Source organism: Euprymna scolopes, chromosome 31, assembly GCF_053919585.1.
Source record: "Euprymna scolopes isolate OS-2025 chromosome 31, ASM5391958v1, whole genome shotgun sequence".
Classification (NCBI taxonomy): Eukaryota; Metazoa; Mollusca; class Cephalopoda; order Sepiida; family Sepiolidae; genus Euprymna; species Euprymna scolopes.
In genome coordinates this window covers 20,931,247-20,951,690 of record NC_136512.1, presented here as the reverse complement: position 1 = coordinate 20,951,690, position 20,444 = coordinate 20,931,247, and the positions used below count along the sequence as shown (strand labels likewise).

The 20,444-nt window shown below is 36.1% G+C and overlaps 1 protein-coding gene across 1 annotated transcript in view; it reads right to left on the bottom strand.

The window, feature by feature from the left end:
• LOC145255667 (uncharacterized protein C19orf47-like) overlaps window positions 1–20,444 on the bottom strand; it is a 54,326-nt gene that overhangs the window by 7,944 nt on the left and 25,938 nt on the right. The window contains exons 4-7 of the mRNA XM_080114226.1: window positions 18,860–18,964; window positions 17,198–17,325; window positions 15,851–16,142; window positions 7,183–7,368 (exon numbers count right to left, since the gene is read on the bottom strand). Of these exons, the coding sequence (XP_079970352.1) occupies window positions 7,183–7,368; window positions 15,851–16,142; window positions 17,198–17,325; window positions 18,860–18,964 (711 nt within the window). The remainder of the gene's footprint in view (window positions 1–7,182; window positions 7,369–15,850; window positions 16,143–17,197; window positions 17,326–18,859; window positions 18,965–20,444) is intronic.

Sequence of the window (20,444 nt, the reverse complement as noted above, 5' to 3'; positions counted from 1 at the left end):
CTCTCAATGAACTCTTATTCTTTATATCACTTCTTCATGTATATTTATGTAAATCAATTGCATTTCTTTCGCTGATATATAACGGTATATTTTCGTCCTCATTACGCGACCTTTTGCCTTCTCAATTCCTCTACCATTAAATACATCCACCATTACACACATGGCGACGGGGTCGTCTATCACACAGCAGACCATGCTGTCCTCAACAGGCATAATCACGTTAACACCGGTCCGCGCTGGATCACCAAAGTTAAGCAACATTAAACCTGCTCACTACTAAATGGGTGACCATTTGGACTTCCAGTTGCTGTATGTGCTCTCCATCCAGTCATCCTGGACTTCTTGCCACTGGACTCAAAAGTGCTGATTCAGGAGAGGTGTGGTTGGGGATTGCATAACCCTTGCCTTGCAATTACAGCTGCCCCTACAGGGGGTATCCTTTGTCTTTCGAGACTGAATGGAGGCATCAATCGATTCAGGTCTGTTGCGAACGAGTATCACATTTAAAATTCTCGTTGACAAGTACTGTTTAAATATTAAAACCTTCCCTATCCAATGTTTTTTGTAATAGTTTTTTTTTTTTCGATGTACATAGTCGGTCCAACCATTGCATAAATCTAGTCTTGGTGTTCATTTTTTTTTTTTCTTGTTAGCAACAATTTTAACTGTGATATCCGTTTGCAACAGACCTGATCACACCTGATACAAACTTTATAAACCCTAATAAGCAACTTTTTTTAAAAGATAATTCCTCCAGTAGTCAACCAGCACATTTTCACCCAATAAAGCAAAATAATTTGCAACAATTATCGAAAGAGGTGGAGTGTGTTAGAAATCTAAGGACACTTGTAACTCAGACTCCAGCAAACACGACTCCTTGTTGTTGCTGGTGAGCAGCAAAGCAAATGATTTTTTTTTTTTTTTACTGCGGCACCAAACTCAAAGTATAAGCAATTGTTAAGATGGTTTTTCTCCTATTGACCAAGGTATAATTTTTGGGTGCTTATTCAAATTGGCACTTATGGCGGCATTTAAAATGAAAGAAAATACAGAAATGTACCGTCACAAGACAAAAATGAAAAATTCCAAAAATCACATAATTTGATCAAGTAGGTTTTTTTTTATTCAACAAATCAAACTTTACTCTGTTTCAATGAGAGTGAAAAAAAGCATCAATGAATAAAGTACAGACAACCCTAATGCACGTGAAAACTATCAAAATAATCACTGATTATTACCTCCCCTTGTGTTTTCTAGAAAAACTTTCTTCATCAGTCACTTATCAATAAAAACGGCAAATTTGTTTTACATAAATAAAAAAACTACTTGATCAATCTTTCGTGATTTTTGGAATGTGCAATCTTCATTCTGTGACAAGTAGGTACAATATAAACGTTTTCCATGTTTATGGGCACATGCCTTTTTGAAGTGAAATGCATTTACACAGATCGCACACAATTTCAATTATGCACCAGTTATCTGCCCTTGTCGTGATTCCCATTTTAGCAGACAGACGGCGTCCTACATCCAGTTCCATCTCTTTTTCTTTTCTCTCTTTTTCCATTCGTGCCGTCAATGCGAACAGGTTCTTTCTTGTTGAGCTGCAATGTAAGCATGCGTGCGTTATTTTCCCTGCATGCCTCGACAGCCGCATATTTCATTTTCAAGGTAAGGATGAACACTCGTATATAAACTCTCACATACGCAATGAATCTTCAACGCATCTTTAAAGAAACTCTTGTGATCACACGCACACACATCCAGACACACGCATGCACAAGAATATGTACGCATAACGAACATTCTAACTCCATACACATATAAACAATGAGCTCATATCCATAACGGACATTTCACTTCATGCATGCAATCTTTCACTCACAAAAAAACACCCGTCTAGCTGAAACCACTGTCAAAAATTTTCCCCCATTTTTTATCTGTGCCTTAATCAAAGCGTAAATTCCATGAACAAAGCTTCTTCCTAAGAAGTGCACACCTGTGGAACTCTCTTCCGTTTGCCTGTTTCCCACCTGACTACAACCTGGATGTCTTCAAGTCCAACATAAACAAATTCCTGATAAACCGCCCCCTTAAGTAAGACACTTTATCAAGTCTCCATTACTAACGATTACTACAATATTATCCCATAGATTACTGTACATGCAATAACCCTTATCCCTGAGAGCCTCCGGGCCTTGATAAGTGGTGATTACCATGTAAAAAAAAAAATATATATATATACATACACACACGTGCACAAACACACTTTGTATTATTTAATACTTCTGTGTAAATAAATAACCCTGCTTTAGTGTGCTTCTTTTAATGTGTATTCTTGTGCCCATAGGTTTATTGATCGCATTAAGTGCCAATCTGAACAAGCACCAATTTTTGTTCTATACAGTTCTACGTCATCCATCATCCTGGGCTTCGCTTTCCTCCTTTGAGAAGAGATGTTTACTGCTAATCACCTGAGGTGCACCAACTGGAGAATGCAGACAGGGCTGCCAATGTATTTTTTGCAGGCCAGAGTGTTCTTCCTCTAAGGGCACTAGCTCTTCAATCCCACTTTCTAATCCTTGTGTCACATCATTCGGCCGTGGAAGAGAAATAAATATCGAGCATGACAGGGGTAAAAACTGATAGCTGAAAGTGAAAACTGTAATTAATCAAGGGAGATAACTCTAAACGCGATAGATGAATCGTTTCCCTTATTTTCAATGTTTTTTATTTTAATATAATCCTTACTATAATCGAGATCTTGTGTGCAGCCAACACTTGGAATATTATTCGAACGGAAAATATGTACGAAATCAATGCTAGAATCAAAGTGTAGTATCTGCTTTGTTCTCATTCAGAGGAGGAAGAAATACTTGAAAACGGAGACAATTTAGGGAGCAAGGCAAAACTTGACAGATTTCATCGCCTGCAGCACAACTGATATCAAATCTTCGGATCAGATCACATGGAGAATAGGCACATTGTCTGGTGTTGCTCATCTCTGAGTCTGACTCACTTTCAGCACGTTAAATAGCAAAACAGGACGATGATGCTGAATGGGAACAGTAATCCGAATAATCCAAACATCCATGCAACGTGCACGTTTAATAGTAAGATGATATGCAGAAGTACCGTTGTCAGATTTTTAGGCTGGTGAATACATGTCCTATTTGAGGGTTCTACGTTGATGATATCACCATTTTGGGTGAATGGTTGGCTGACATTCAATCGGCCACTGACAAAATACAATCTTATGTTTTAGAGATCAACACGAAGATAAAAGACAATATTACAAAGTTACTGATGGCAAGTCTTCGTCCAAATGAAAAACATGGAAATTCTTGAGGAAGTCAATCAGATCAAGTATCTTGGCTCAATCATCACCGCAACTGGCCAAGGGGAGGAAGACATTCTCAACCACATCAGAAATGCTTACACCGCCTTCTGTCGATTTTGATCTCAAAAAGAAATAAGTCAACGTCTACCGTACCATTCTCCTTTGTGGTTGCAAGACTTGGTCTATGCAGACAAGTGATTTACACAAACTAGAGGTATTCGACTATCAATGTCTATGCCAAAACCTCCATATCCGCTGGCAACAGTTTATCCCAACAGTACAGGTTGTGCTTGCTGCAAGATCCATTCCCTCCAAATATCTCTCCTTGCCAAACACCTTTGTTGGTTTGATCACGCCTTTCAACCTAGATGACTTCATCCATTAATTCATCAACCCAGGACAACCATCATACTGGAAGAAACGTTGCAGTAGCCACCTCAAAACCTGGCTCAGGATAAAAAAGCAGGATGCTGAATTGATTCTGGGCCCTCACCTTTATGAGATCTGTTGCTGGAACCACAAATGATTTATACTCATAAGGAAAGCAGCCTTGGATCGCCGTGCCTGGTCAGCCAGTGTTTAGAATCTATTGAACTTGTTAAAAAGAGCTGGCTCAACCGATCCAAGGTGAGTACCGCAACTATGACTATATGACTGAGTTTAGTTTAGATTAGGCCTCTTGATTCCTTGGGGAACATAGGCCTGCAACGACGCTTCTCCAACAGACCCAGTTCTGGCTGGTCCTTTTCAGTTCAGCCCATGTCATTCCAGCAGCCCTGGTCTCAGCCTCAATGCTTTTCTGCGTCAAGCAACCAATTTTACGCTTGCCTTGTGAGTTCCATTCAAGGGCCTGCCTGACGATGTTGGATGTAGGCTTCCGTAAGGTGTGGCCAATCCAGTTCCATTTTCCATGTATCCTGGTCTTGGCCTTGCTTGTCAGAAGGGTTGTCAGCGCACTGGCTTCCCAGAGGCTTTCACCCGCTCGTGTCATGAACTCTACTAGAGAGAACCCTTCCCGAACCAAGAAGCCCACAGATGATGTCGTTGCGGTTTCTGTAACTTTCTTTCTTTTACAGAATTGGGTTGTTGGGCCCATTCTAACCCCCCAACCTGGAGGACAAATGAATGATCTTAGTCTGATCTCTACCCTTTAACCTGTCTGGCTTGGGTGACCCTACCAGGAGACGAATCTCCCGCCAGCATAGCTATCCGGGACCTAGAGAAACGTAAGTCCCCTAACCATGCCAAGGTTGCACTCGGTAGGGGGTCAGAGCATAATGCACATCCCATAAATTTAGCCGAGTTGGATGTGGTGTTGTATCTTGCTCTTCTGTGGGATGCTATGTCACTTACCGCTTTAACAGATTCAATGTTGCACTCGCTAGGCTGACTATGAGGGTTCTTGATAAAGTGCAGAAACGTATTTGTAATTTGAATAGTTCCTTCTCTGCAACCTCGCTCAAACACTATCATGGCATGCCTTCTCCAGAATTGTCTCATTAATTCCTTGCTTCCTTTGTTTCAGCTCATTTGACTCATTAGTGGTCTTCATCAATTTGCTATCTTATACCTCACTAGAAAATCTACCCAGCGTCACCTAGTATTAAATGTCACATTAAATTTCTTCAAAAAACAGAAAAAGACTGAGCATGCAAGTATTATGTTTTTTCTAAACAGTTCACTTCTCGTAAGTAAAAAAAAAAATACTTGAACTGAGATTGAAACCAAAACCTAAAGACAGTGAGTCAAGACCAATAACCATTAGGCCAGCTTCACACGATCTTTACAAAGCATTTTCGAACCTGCTTATTCTTAACATAATGTGAACGATTCGTGCATGCACAATCATGAAACAGTTGACAAACAGATAAAAATCCAATGACCTTCCAGTGTACCAATTTTTCAATTTTTACCCCCTTAGCAGCCCCCCCCCGGATGAAAACCAATTAAAAAGTTTTCCACATGTCTGAATACCCTATATACCAAATTTCAAGTGTGTTGATCAAAAATTCGTTGAGTAATATAGGCCGAGAAGTGTTGTCACACATTATCACTTTTACAACTATATAGATTGTAATAAAGCTTTCTATTCTAGTAGCTTCTTTTCAGGAACTGCAGGCTTGTGGAACTCTTTCTGCAGACTGTTTTCCTCCTACCTACAGCCTTGGTCTCTTCCAGACTAAGTTCAATAAGCATCTACGTTTTTGTGATAATCACCTTTCATTCTTGTTAGTTACTTACATCAAGTAGCTTCACGCGTTGTCTGGAGCAATTTCCATGAGAAAAAGACAGATGCTGTTTGTGGGAAGACGACCGGACCTCACTGCATAAACTAATGTTGTCATCTTGCCTGAACGGAATATGCGTGCGACTGGGGTCAGTTTGTGAATTTAATATTTCCTAGAAACTCCCTCACTTGGAAGAAGCCAGATAAACTCAATTATGGTAAATGTCATACCAGGTATAGGTTCCTGCAATGCAAGTATGCAGAGTTGGAGCATATCACTTATTAGTGATAAAAACAAGCCAAGCATGAGGGGTCCCCATTCACAAGTAAAAAATTTACTTCCACCATGATTAATGTTTGTACAAAATTTTTTTAAATCCAAGGCAATTTATTGAGAAAATACGAACAAGCAACCAAATGAACGATTTGGGGGCAAGTTTATATTTATAATGGCCCCTAGGGGATCAATCAGTTATTCCGGAAAATCCGTTCTGGCGAAAGTTCACTTTCACCATGACTAATGTTGGTGCAAATTTTTTTTTAAATTCAAGGCATAGTTATTGAGAAAAGTGCGAACAATCGAATGGACAAACAGGAGTGAATTACTAGGTCCAATCCCTCCTTCATTGGGGGACCAAAGAAGACTATTTGACATTTATGGCTGAAACTTGGTTGATAAGTGTCCCACTTCGGCAGTTTCTCTCTAAGAACTGCAGCAATTCTCTATCTATATGAGCCAAGTACGTCCAAGGATAGAGTACTGTTGCTACATCTGGGCAGGAGCTGCTAGAAAGACTTATCCTGCCTTGACAGAGTTCAAAATAGACTTCGTAGCCTCGTAAGGGATGTCTTTTTCTCTTCCCTGCAACCTCTTTCTCACAGAAGAGACGTCGTGAGCCTGTCTCTGCTTTATCGTTATTTTCATAGGAAGTGCTCATCTGAGCTCTAATCTATGGTCCCCACTGGCATGACTTTCACGAAAAACACTCGTCTAGCTAAAACCACTATCAATAATTTCTCCCCAACTCTTTATCCGTGCATAAACGTAAGTGTAGATTCCATGAACAAAGCTTCTTTCTTAGAACTGCTCGCCTGTGGAACTGTTCCGTTTTCCTGCTTTCCAATTGACTACAATATGGTCATCTTCAATTCCAACGTAAACAAGTTCTTGATGAGCCTCCTCGTAAGTAATCCAATTTCCACTATATTTTCCCATTGGCTACTGTATACTCATTAACCCTAATCCTCGAGTGGCCTCCAGGCCTTGATAAGTGGTAACTCCTCTGTAAAAAAAAAAGGTTTGTAGAACTCTTTTCCTGCTGATTGTTTTCCTCCTATCTATAACTTCAGTCTTTATACAACTAAGGCCAATAGGCATCTCCTTTGTGATAATCATCTTTCATTCTTGTTAGTTCCTTACATTAAGTGGCTTCGCGCCTTGTCTGGAGTGATTTCAATTTAAAAAATGCTATTTCAAACTAACAAACTAAGGCTAGATGGACGAATGGATAGTCAACGTCTCTTGTAAAAATGCAAGGATATATTTAAAATTTTAAAAAAAAAAAAAAAAAATGGGATGGATAATAAATTATGGCCACCAAAAGGAGACAGCACCTACCTTTCTTTACAGAGGCCACGGGTGATGCTTCTTTTTTTTCAATGCTAGGTTTTCTGGATGTTGTGCTTGTTGCTGGAGCAGTGATGATCTTGCCCAGGCGCTGTTTGGCACTGATTGCTTCTAAGGGTTTGGCATCTGGAGACAAGATTCCTGCAGTTGACACTGCTGGTTCACACGTCGTAGAAGCTAAGAGGTGATAGAAAGAAAAAAAAAGAGTTGTTAAAACTTTGAATTTTAAATTCATAAATGAAATAGAAATGTAGTTTGCTTGAAGCATTGCTGGTAAATAAATGTGAAGGAGTATAAGAATGTTATAGCAATGCAGGGAACTGGGTGTTGAAGTGAGGTAACAACATGAAGATGTCTTGTAGTTTTTGTTCTTATTTTAGCTTCACAAATCTATCATACATCTATAAATATAAAAGCGAAAATGTATGTGTGTGTGTGTGTGTATGTATGTGTGTGTGTGTATATGTATGTGTGCATATATGTATGTATGTGTGTATGTATGTGTGTGTATGTGTGTATGTATGTATGTATGTGTGTATGTATGTATGTATGTATGTATGTAAGTATGTGTGTATGTATGTATGTATGTATGTGTGTTCGCTTTTTCTGCGTGTCTACAAAAGGCTTCTTCCAGAGAAGCGGTCACTCGCTTAACAACTTATAAAAACTTTTTATATCACATAGAAATCGTAATATCTCACACTTAACAACGAAGCTCGCCTGTCTATTTAATTTGCTCGATTTCGGGAAGATAGATATTCAATATTTGTCACTCGCCGCATGTGGGTTAGTCTTTTTCCTATAACATCTTGGGGGCGAGGAAAAAAGCGTTCAGCAGTAAATGAAATCCCGCTGTCAAACTGACCTCATTAACTCATTAAAACGAGCACCTGCTAAATCAAATAAATTCAAACGTGTTTCCGTAAGCATGTCGCGGTGGGGCAATGGTTAACGTTGCACTTTTTTTTTTTTTCACACTTTAATTTGCAACTTTGCCTCAACGGTTCGGGTTCGATCTCATACTTACTTTTTTTTTTTTCTTTTTAAACCCACCTCCCAAACACCCGGGCAACGCTGGGTACCCCTCGCTAGTATCATATAAAACACACATATGCACTTCAATGTAGCTACACATATACATGCATTCATATATCTACGTAGCAAGGACTAACTAAAGCAACTAAAGGAGAACATTACCAACGCTATCAGGAGAATCACCAGAGAAGATCTACAGGCAGCATCTGCAAACGTTAAACGTTTCCAGGAATGCATAGGGAGCACTTCCAGCATCTTTTATAACAGTACACGTAATTTAAACAATAAAAAAAAATGTTCCTTCTCTTTACTACGTTTTCTGGGCTACCTTTAAGTGGGCCACCCTATATTTTATATCTTATAGTAAGCCGTTTACACCTGCCAAATTCACTTCGTCTAGATCAGTGGTCCTCAACCTTTTTTTACTCATGGACCCCTTTTTCCTTTTTATCTTGGTGGACCCCTTCATAACTATTGGTCATAAGACAATCTTCTATCTTTCACTAATATAAATTTTGAGGTTTTAATAATCAAAGAAATATTATATAATTAAGCTTTATTTTTAAAGGAAAATTAATTTAATGAGGTAAACCTGGTAAATAGAAATATTATAGTTAAAATAACTTGAATGATTGAGAAAAAAAAAAAAAAAAAATTATAGTAGAAATTAAATTTTTAATAATAAAAACTATTCTAAGTTGGTTTTCTCCATGGACCACCAAAATATCGTTGTGGACCCTCATTTTGTTATGTTTTGCCTGTGGGCCCCCAGAAATATTCCATGGACCCCTAGGGTCCATGTGGACCCCGGTTGAGAACCCCTGGTCTAGATCAAACGCACAGACACAGAACAAGCTGTGTGTTGTAACACACACACACACACACACACATGCATGCAGTGAGGCACGCGCAAACATGACTGATACGCATGCATTGCCTTCCGTTTCCCTTCTCTTCTTTCTCTTTTTCGTTTGGCACCAAGCAGTGCACATCCCAACAATCTCACTAGAAAATGTACCCGGGGTTGCCCGATATTAAACGTCACATTAAATTCCTTTTAAAAAAAAGAAAAAAAAAAAGAAAAAAAAACACACAAGGAGGCGGAGATATGTGCATGCGAATATTACATATCTTTTAAACTGTTCACTTCCTGTAAGTAAAAAAAAAAAATATATAAAATACTCGAGCTGAGATTGAAACCAAAACCTAAAGAAAGTTGGTCAAGATCGATAACCATTAGGCCAGCTTGACACAATCTTTAAAAAAAACATTTTCACACATACATGCATTCATATATCTACATAGCAAGGAGACCCAACACGAATGAATGTGTGTAGCTATATTGAAGTGCAGATATCTTAGCTTCTAATTTAATTTTTAATCGATTGACTCATAATCAACAAATGGTCCACACTTTCGATACTTCTATTGTCATCAAAATCGGTGAGATTGCTCATTTTTCAATCAAATCAATTAATTGCCTGCTTTAGTTGGGGTCCCATCGGTGTACACCAGGAAGAAGTTTCACATGTCTCCTCGCAGTGACTTAGTTTACAACGCATTCTAGTCTACGTTGTACTGTAGAAATACTACTGCTGATTTTATTTGGTCGTCTTCAAGTCCAATGTAAACAAGTTCTTAAAGAGCCGTCCCTTTAAGTAATCCAATTTACCAAATTTCCACTACTAACGATTATGACTATATTGTCCCATTGACTACTGTACACTCATTAACCCTTATCCTCGAGTGCCCTTTGAGCCTAGATAAGTGGTGACTCCTATGTAATAAATAAATAAAAAATAACAGGACCAACATTTGCTGATAAATTTTCAAGGGAGATAATTTAAATAAAACTAATGAGAAAGAAAAACAAGACCGATAACCATTAGTCGCGTGCTCTCATGTAATGAATGAATGCGTGAATGTAGGATTGACATGAAATTCTTAAAGATAAACTAAAATGACCGAAAAATGGGATGAAATGACTTAGAATGACTTTAATGACCTTAAGAATGACTTGACTGCTTAAAAAATAACTGGAATACTTCAAAAACAACTTGAATGATCTGGAGAACGACTTGAATGGCTTTGAGACTGACTGGTTATAAAGTGGTTAATCATTTTACATTAAATTAATACAGAAAAGTGATCCCCCACTTTATATCACAAAGTTACAAACATAAGTACAGCATGTAGTAAGAACAGACACTACATTTTGATCTTGGCCTAAAGGCCAAGAAAAGCTTAAAAAGCTAAGAACAGCATGTATTAACAACAGACCTTTGATCTTAACCAAAAAGGCCAAGCACAAAAGTGTTACGAACAGACCGACGGAGTGACTTATAGAGTCGCTGGCACACGACTAATAAGTAACAGTTCAAAAAGGGTGATCTCCCCATTTCTCTCTCCCATTAGTGACACCATATAGATAGAAGGAAAAGTATGAGTTTTGCAATGGGAGAGGGAAAAGGGTTACAGTATTAATGTTTGGTAAATTTTAAGTTAGGAAACCAGTTAGGAAGTGGGGGGGGGGGATAAAAAGAGAAAAGGGAAATCGAAAGAAGGAAAAGGTGGGTCGTTTTTGTTTTTGATTTTGTTTTTACAAAATATAATTAAGTTTTGCAAAAGGAAGTAGAAAAACAAAAAGCATCAATGTTAGGTGCATTTCGTCTCAGGAAGCCAATATCTTCAGACAGCCTGATCTGGTAGCACCAGTGGAGAATGTGCAGCTGACCCTGAGTTATTACTACTCCTAGGTTCACTTTGGCCCAGAGTGGTAATACCTGTTAGGACAGCTTGTGCTACCAGATCGGGCTGTCTGAAGATAATGGCTTCCTGCCCAAAACTGCACCAAACGTTACATGCGACTGGGGATCACTTGTGAATTTAATATTCCCTTAACACTTCCACCTTTGGAGAAGGTCATACAACAAACAAACCAAAAAAAAATGGGGGGGGGCAATTTTTTTTTTCTTTTTTTTTTTTTTTTCTTAAGAATAATTTTTAGTTGGAACTCCAAAATAATGAAATAACATCCAAACTGAAATCTGACGCCTTTTTTTTTTTTTTTTTTTTTTTCAACTTAAGTTTCTTTTTTATCAATAACTGTATTGAATTCCATTTCCAACAAATCTACAACGATTCTTATCTGATAGTTTTTCCAGAGTTATAGCCAAAACAGATCTGGGAAATTTACGTTTCCTAGGACTTGTAGAAACTTTGCTAGGAATGAGTGCAAGTGTGAAGAATTTTAAAACCCATTCGCTCGTGAGAGAGACACATACCTTCTTCTCTCCCACACACAGAGCACAGTTCTAGTAAGGTAATCCCCAGCTGCAAAATAAAAACCTTTCATAGTTCAATTCACTGTTCAATTTATTCAGATCGCAATATATATAACATATACATTTCCAGGGAATGGGACATTTCGGCATGGCCATTCTGGCTTCACAGATTCGGCTCAGCCGATTTGACGGCGCGACCGATTCGGTGTCGACCATGCCAGTCACATTCTTATAAAGATTTTATAACTTTTTTTTTTTTTTTAAATCAAGAAAAACAATATGAAAATATATAACTTAAACTGTTTTTAAGAAAAATTATTTTTTTGCAAAACTCTTTTCGGTTAATTATTTACTAATTATTTTTTTAAGGATAAAAAAATTAAAAAATATTTTTTATTTATTTTTTTAATTAAGAAAAATAATACGAAAATATAGTCTCGTTGTTGAAGACTGAATATTGTCTGTTTTTGCGTTGTGTTTTAAATAAGCACGGTTATCTTTAAGTTCCTTTTTTTTAATTAAGATTAAATATTTAAAAATTAAAAAAAAAAATTAATTAAGATTAAATTTTTAAAAATTAAAAAATATTTTTAATTACGATTAAATTTTTTTAAATATTTATAATTAAGATTAAATAATTAAAAAAAATTTTTATTAAGAATAAATATTTTAAAATTTTTAAATTAATATGAAAATAAAATATTGTTGAGGACTGGATGTCATTGTCTGTTCTTGTGTTGTGTTTTGAATAGACACAGTTCAAAGTTTATAATGTTTTTAATAAATTTAACTGTTTTTTTTAAGGAAAAATCACATTTTGTCAAAACTCATTTAGGTTATTGTTTTATGATTAATTTTTTAATGATTAAAAACGTTTAAAATATTTTAAAGTTTTTTTTTTTAAGAAAAAAAATATGAAAATATAATCTCGTCGTTTGTTTTTATGTTGTTTTAAATAAACATGGTTATTTTTAAGTTCTTTCTTTTAAATCAAATTCAATTTTTTCCTTATAATTTTTTTTTTCAATTTTATCCAAAGAAAAAAATATATTCGATTACCAGATTTATTTAAAAAAAAACAAAAAAAACTTGACTATAGCGACAAAGCACCAGTTTGATGCCGAAATCGGCTACACCAAAACATACAAAACGGACATTTCCATGGGTACAAATTTTTACACTCTCTACTTCGACACTATTTCAAATCAGAGTTGCAGAGTATGAATCTCAAGATTTGGCTAGAACTCGGACTCAAAATGCTAAGAGTCCGAGTTCTAGGATGTAGCCAGCCATGCTTTCCGTGCTTTTTGGACACCCCCTCCTGGAGAAGCCAACCAAAATTATTTTCCCTAACTAGCGGGAGGGGGGGGGGCTTTGCCCAATCGTTCAATATGATATTTTGATTTGTCCAGATTGCATATATATTATTATAGAATCGTGATTTCAAAAGTAAAAAAATATATTATTTGGGTGCCTTCAGCTAGAATCGAAACCGAAACCAAAACTGTAGCATTCAAAGCTGGTGACGTTACCACTGTACCAACGTGACACGCATATGAACTGATTAAAAATTTTTAATTGAAAAAATAAACTAAGATAAATTTACAAAATGTCTAACGATTTAAAAAAATTTTGACTCATTTTTGACCTCTTAAAAACTATTTTAACTGACTAAAGACTCAAAGAATAGTCCGTAAAAAAAATCTAATCATTTCAGGCCCCTGACACAGCTCTGCAACTTTTAATTTCGGAAGAGATAGAGTTTAAAAATATGGAGACAGACAGATGGACATCTAGCCTTTTATATATTTGATTTAAAGCACCAGTGGGGTAGCTTTTACCTCGTAAATAATTTGCCTGCTAATCAGAGGATCATGTACTGCTTGCGAATTGATTTTACCTACCATTTCACAATGCCTTTAAGTTCACCTACCTACAGGGGAATTTTGCAGGCTTGGATTTGTTTGGTTTTGTTCCATTCAAAATATTTCCTAATCTATTTGAATTTTTTTGTATGAAAATGAAACAAGACTTTCCGTATCATTTCATTTTGCTTTGTACATCTATAAGTATTTAATTATAACCAGAATGTGGCAAAACGTACCAAGGCTTGATAAAAAACTATGAAACATGAAAAAGTTATAATTAAGGCAACCTAAAAAATTGCATTTATTAATCAAGTAATTTGACAAATTATTTGTAAAAACAATTTCATAAATCCATCAAAATTTTTAAATTTCATCTTATGAGAACATTCAAGGAGCATTAATTGCAATTTTTAGGTTGCCGTAATTATAATAAGAAACAAACAAAACAAAACTTTACTTAAACGAAACAAAACATTTTATAAAATCTTTGCTATGAAAGTTAGAACCTCCACTTTGGTCCTTCTTGGTTATGCCCTTGTCACTGAGGCTGAGATTTTTTAATCTCCGAAGAATGAACAAGTAATCTGAATATTGGAAGGTGAAAGTAGGATATTATGGAATCCTAGGAATTCCAATTCCGTAACCCTGTTTGATGTACGGCATGATCACATTGACACACCGGTTCCCATCAGAGCAGTGAAGTTAAGCAAGGGTGAGCCTAGTCAGTACTAAAATGGGTGACCATTTGGAATTCCAAATGTGCTCTCTGCTTATCTCAGCATTGTTTCCAGTCAGTGTTGGGCCTCTCTTTGCCACTGGACACAAGCAGTGCCGATTCAGGAGAGGTGTGGTTGAGAATTGCACAACCCTTGCCTCACAATTAAATGCACAGCTACTTCACAAGACACAAGACAATCACCGATCAATAACAGAACATTCATTTTTGGGCTTCTTTTTTTCCTTTTTTTACCAAGGGATTTTTATCTCCATACCCCGAAAATCAACAGAGATCAGATCACTCCTGTAATGATCCAGTCTCTGTTGATTTTAGTTCTGTGCAGTTCTAGGAGGTCTACCCTCTCAGTCTTTGCTTTTTCTTTGAGGAGTTAGTTTATTGCTAATCGTCCGAGGCGTCCTTACTGAGGAATGACAACTTTATATTTGTGCATAAATTTAAATGCAGATTCCATGAACAAAACTTCTTTCCCAGAACTGCCCGCCTGTAGAACACTGTCCTGCTTCCCGCTTGAATACAACATGGTAACCTTCAAATCCAATGTAAACAAATTCTTGTTAAGCCGTACCCATAAATAATCAAATTTTACCCAATTTACACCATTAACGATTACTACACTAGCACCTTACGTTCATTAAATCTTATCCGCACTTTTTGTCCTCTGGGATGCTGACTCCTCATTCCCACTTTCCAACCCTGGTGTCTAAGTTCTTGGAGAGAACTATAAACCGTTACCTCATTCTATTCTTTATTATCTGTTTACTTTTTTTCTTATGCTTTTGGCTAGGAGCAAAGTATAGTATCTGTTCTGATACTACATTTTATGTCAAGGGTGTGAGTTCCATATAGAAATGCTGATTTAATTTTAATAAAATAAAATATGCATCAAGTGCACTTGAAAGCCAATTCACAACGTAATATTAGGAAAATAAACTATACTTGTACAGTTTAGTCAAGACATTAAAAAATGAAAATATCGAAAAAAGTTTAAATTGTATGTGTCTGTTATGGGACGAAGTTCTCTGAAAAAAAATTTCACTTAATTTCATCAAGTAGTTTTTTTTTTTACAGCGAAAAAAAGTTTGTTATGATATCGAGCAAAATGTTCGATTTTTAGGAAGAAAAGCTAGTATTTAGAGATGGGGAGGGGTGTCAGCGCTTTAACTGGAGTTATCTCCCTTTGTCATTTCTAAAATTCAAACAAATTTTTTTTTTTTTTATCGAAGATGGCCACCTTCAACGCGCTCTCATAAAACCGTGTTTTTCTGCTGTAAAAAAAAAAAAAAAAAAAAAATACTTGATGAAATTAAGTGAAATTTTTTTTCGGAGAACTTCGTTCTATAGCGGATACTTACAATTTAAACTTTTTTCGATATTTTCATTTTTTAATGTCTTGACTAAACTATACAAGTACCAAATAAACAAATATTTTACTTGTATGTGATAAATTTCAAACAAGTAAAATATTTGTTTATTTTCCTAATATTACGTTGTGATTCGGCTTTCAAGCGCACTTGATGCGAATTTTATTTTATCCTACACTTTATCTTTTTTCTTTGAAAAACTGATCCTTATAGATTTGGAAATTCTCATTTTTACCTCAATCTGGAGTGCTTTGCTTTTTTGTTGGGGGGGGGGCGTGTGAAATAAAAAAAATCTGATTCCTGAATAAGAGAAAAGTTACGTTAAATGAGGAGCGAAAGAGAAAGGAAAAATAACTGAAAACTTTTTCTTACTATGTATCTTATGTGAGGTAGGCGTGGCAGGTTTAGCGCCGGATATAAGTCGCGTTTTCTTTTTTGTCAAAGCTCCACGATTACTTGTCGGGGTGGTGCTCAGCTTTGTTTTCTTCGTTTTGATCTTGCCGGGTAGTGACTTCAGAATGCCGGCATATTGAAGAGGGGGTCCCTCTGTGTCCTCGTCATCTCCTGACGTCGAGCTGGCTGGTCTTTTTAATGTCGGTTTTTCGCCAAGCCGTGCAAACACGGACGGTGATGTTGAGCTTGATGAAGACGTGGAAGAACTTACCTGAAAAAAAAAAAAAAAAAAGGGGTAGAATAGATTCAGTCCAAAAATGTATTCTCTAATTGCATCAAAGGTGTTTATCAGTGATGCACTGTCCAAAATTACTGATTTGGGGTACATGCATTACTTATGAGTAGGGCTATGACAACAGAATATTATTTTCATTGTTCTTACTCTCAAGTATACATCTGACACAGTTAATCAACTGAGAACCACATCACTCTATATAAAAGCATATAAGATAACAATGGATACACTCTCCAGAGTCAAAACAATGAAAAGAATATGCTGTTGTCCTAGCCCTACTTATAAGGAAGTTTTATGACAAGTTATCACATTTTGTTTCTGAATTTTTGCAATGAGGATTGATGGCCACATGTCTAAACAACATTTGGCTAGGAACAAAATGTAGTATCTGTTCTGATACTACACTTCACTTTTTCTATCCTAAAAAACTGCAACCCAAATAAAATTTTTTAAAATACAGAAAAAGCTTTGATATACATACGTCTCCATCATGAAACAAAAATATCATATTCAAAAATCACATAAATAGATCAAGTACATTTTTTGTTTTTTTAATTTATAAACGATTTTAAATAATGTGAAATAGTTAACATTACAAGGTTAATCTAGCAAGTTTAAATTATTGTGGAGTAATCTGCCTTTGTTCTTTTTTTTAAGATGGCAACATGAAACAGTCTCTTTTTTTTTTTGCTTAATTGTAGAGCTTTGCAAAGGAAACAGAAAAAAAAAAAAAATGACAACAACATCAATGTTTGGTGCATTTTAAGTTAGGAAGCATCTTTAGACAGCCTGATCTGGTAGCACCAGGAAGTGAATTAGAGAAAACAATTTCCGTCCCCAACACTACCCGTTCGTTACTGTCAAACAATAAAAATAGACAAAGTTCTAGAATTGATTTTACACGTGTGGGCCTGGCTAAATCAGTATCAAGTGTTTGGAGATCAGGCTGACAAAAAGCTGTTCGTTTGAATTGAAAGTTAGGGCAACGGCAGAAACTGGAAATGTGTGTTGTTTCATTGAAATATACTCACTTTGGAAGAACCGGTACTTCGGACAATAACATTGCCGGAACCAGTGAGAGTGACTTTCGTAGAACTTGAATTCAATCCTGTGTCACCAAGGCGTTCAAATACGGATGATTTTCGAAGGTTTTTTGATTCTAGAAAAGAAAACATAAAACAATTGTTTAATTTTATATAACATTAAAACATAATGGAATTTCCATATATATATATATATCCAGGCTTGAGATATTCAAAAATCGGAACTAATGAACTCAAAGTTGTTAGATAGTGTTCGATAACAAGAGCAAAATTTTTTTTCTTTTTTCGAAGGTAAACAGTTACATTTGGTCGCTACAAACAGCCATCTGTTTCAGTCAATAAGACTTCATCAGGTGACCCTGAACACAGGTCCTGCTAGTTTAAAAATAAAAACAACTTGATCAATTGATATTTTAATTCCATCACCGGTACGTATACCATTCAGATTTTTTTTTTTTGTTTCCTTTCAAACTGTTTTTTTTTTTTTTTAGAAATGAAAATTTTTGTTAAGAAATTTGAATATATTACAGATTCACATTTTTATATAAGCTAACAAAATTAAATGGTGCAGTTGCTCGATAGTCATTAGAGATTTGCATACATGATGTAAGCAGTTCTAATTATGAATTAGGAAAGACTAAAAAATATACAACTGACATCTACTTAGGCCTGACAGTATCTTGTACCTCTATAAGACCATCATTCGCTCATGTACTGTTGTCACATTTGGGCTGGTGCATCTGCTACTAGTCTCACTCCTGGACAGGGTTCAAAAGAGAGTATCCAACCTGATCGGTCCTGAACTGTCATCTAAGCTTCAGCCTCTGTCCCATCAACGAAATGTTGCATCTGTTTAGAACAAACAAGTATTTTTCTGACAAGCCACAAGCACTTGTCCCCCCCACCCTTGACGTGAACACCCTCGACAAACCTGACAAGCAGCTAAATCCTACCCATACACAGTAGACATCCCTAGGTGTAAGAGAGCCTTCTACTCCAATAGTTCCTTCCCCAGAACTGCTAGACTTTGGAACTCCCATCCAGGATTGTGTTTTTCCAACTGTACTGACATGCAGAAGTTCAAATGTAATGTGAACAGACATCTTGCTGCTCATCTCCCTTCATAATATCCCTGCAACTTATGTCCCCAATAATAGCCCCTACTTCAAAGTGGCACTGGTTCTTGTTTGGGGTGAAAATTCAATAAAAAATACAAATATAAAAGGCACTTGCGTTTTCTTCTTACCAGACATTTAAAAAAAAATAAATAAATAAATAAAATGATCAATTTCTAACTGTGTATTTAGAATTAAACCTATTTTCAAAACACACCAAAAAAGAAAAGTCTTAAAAAAACTTAATGATGTACGTACGCATTATAAAACGAAAATATCATATTCTAAAAATCACAAATTGATAAAGTAGTTTTTTTATTTTTAAACAAAGAAAATCAAATTTTATGACAAAGGGAGACATTGTTTTAATACACCATGTTTAATAAGGTGAAGACAACTCAATTCGAACTACCGAGATCAAAATCAGTAATGTAATGACTAAAATTTCCTATTAAAATTATAAAAAAAAATGAATTTTAGAAAAACGATTTTTTTAACATACAAAAAAAATATAGTCAAGGACTATTTTACTTACTGTCGGCAGGCGAAAGGTCATCACAGATTTTGGATGGTTGCGCCGTGTTCATTGGTACAGCATTTGGATCTTTACCCAAATAATAATCCACGATTCGACTGGCAGCTGAAAACCAAAGAAGATAAAATAATTCTATTTTTGGTACACAGAATAAGGAGCAAGTTATTATTAGCTGGGCATTAAATTTGAACCATGAAAAGCAAGATTCCCTAAATTTCCATTCCTTCTTAAGATCCCTTAAGCATAGGTCTTAAACATTTTCTAGAATCAAAATTATGTGAAGTATTTTGAAGAAATACGGATTTTAGATCTTCACTTTAATATTTGCAAGGGCATAAATAAATTTTTTTTTTACTCATATTGCCCTCTAACAAGACATATAACCACTTGGACATAAGGGGGGGGGTGTAAAGATTAACAAGATGTTGGTTTACGTTACATGCAAGATAGGGATTGGGGGGGCTGTTCAGTCAACGGGGGAGGACAACACAGTTCAGTTGACAGTGGGGGAGGGCAACACAGTTTTGTCGACGGGGTGAATACGATTCAGTCGAGGGGGGGGAGACAATTCAGTCGACAGGGGGGAGGGGCAAGACAGTTCAGTCGACAGGAGAGGGGAGGGGCAAGACAGTTCAGGTGTCAATTTTGGGTCTAAACACTTGAAGTTTTAGATGTAGGTTACTTGAACATGGATCAAAGTTTTTAATTTGAGCCCAAAAAAATAAATGTTAAGGGCTCAAAATTGGGGTCAAAGTTCAAAAAATTTTACCTCTGCAGTCTCTACCAAATTACTCAGCCAATTTCTTGTCTAAACATTTGAAATTTTACATAAAGTGCATTCATAGATAGGGGGCAAGCTTTTACTCAGTAAGGGTCGAACATTTGAGCTGCCAAGGGATCAAAGTTCAAAAGATTTTACCTTTTCAGTGTCTAGCAAACTACTCAGCCAATTTTGGGTCTAAACATTTGAAATTTATACATAACGGGTATTCAGACATGCGGCAAGCATTTTAATTAGTTTTGGGGCGAAAATTTGGCTGCCAAAAGGTCAAAGTTGAAAGAGTTGACCTTTGCAGATTCTACCAAATTTGTGGTCTAAAAACTTGAAATATCAGAAGTAGATAACTTGGACATGGGTAAAACTTTGTATTTTGATTTGAGACCAAAATAATAAATGTTAAGGGGGTCAAAATAATAAATGTTAAGGGGGTCAAAATTAGGGTCAAAGTTAAAAAAATTTGATCTTTGCGGTCTGTATGAAATTAATCAGACAAATTTTAGTCTAAACATTTGAAATCTTACATAAAGTGTATTCATATGTAGGGCAAGTTATGAACAGTACATACGGCTCGAGCTGCTGAACTGCTAATAATATCTAAAATTCAGAAAACATTTATTCTCCGGCGGTTAACCGGACCAGGTTTCATAAAAGAGGCTTGTTTTCAGTGTTACGTACAAATTTAGAAAGAAAATGCCAACTTATTACTCACGGAATCTATTATATAAATGTGTGCATGCCTAGCTAGAGAGGAATGGGCTGGGTGGGAGATAAACACGAAGCTGGTGAGAAAAAAGACGAACAGAA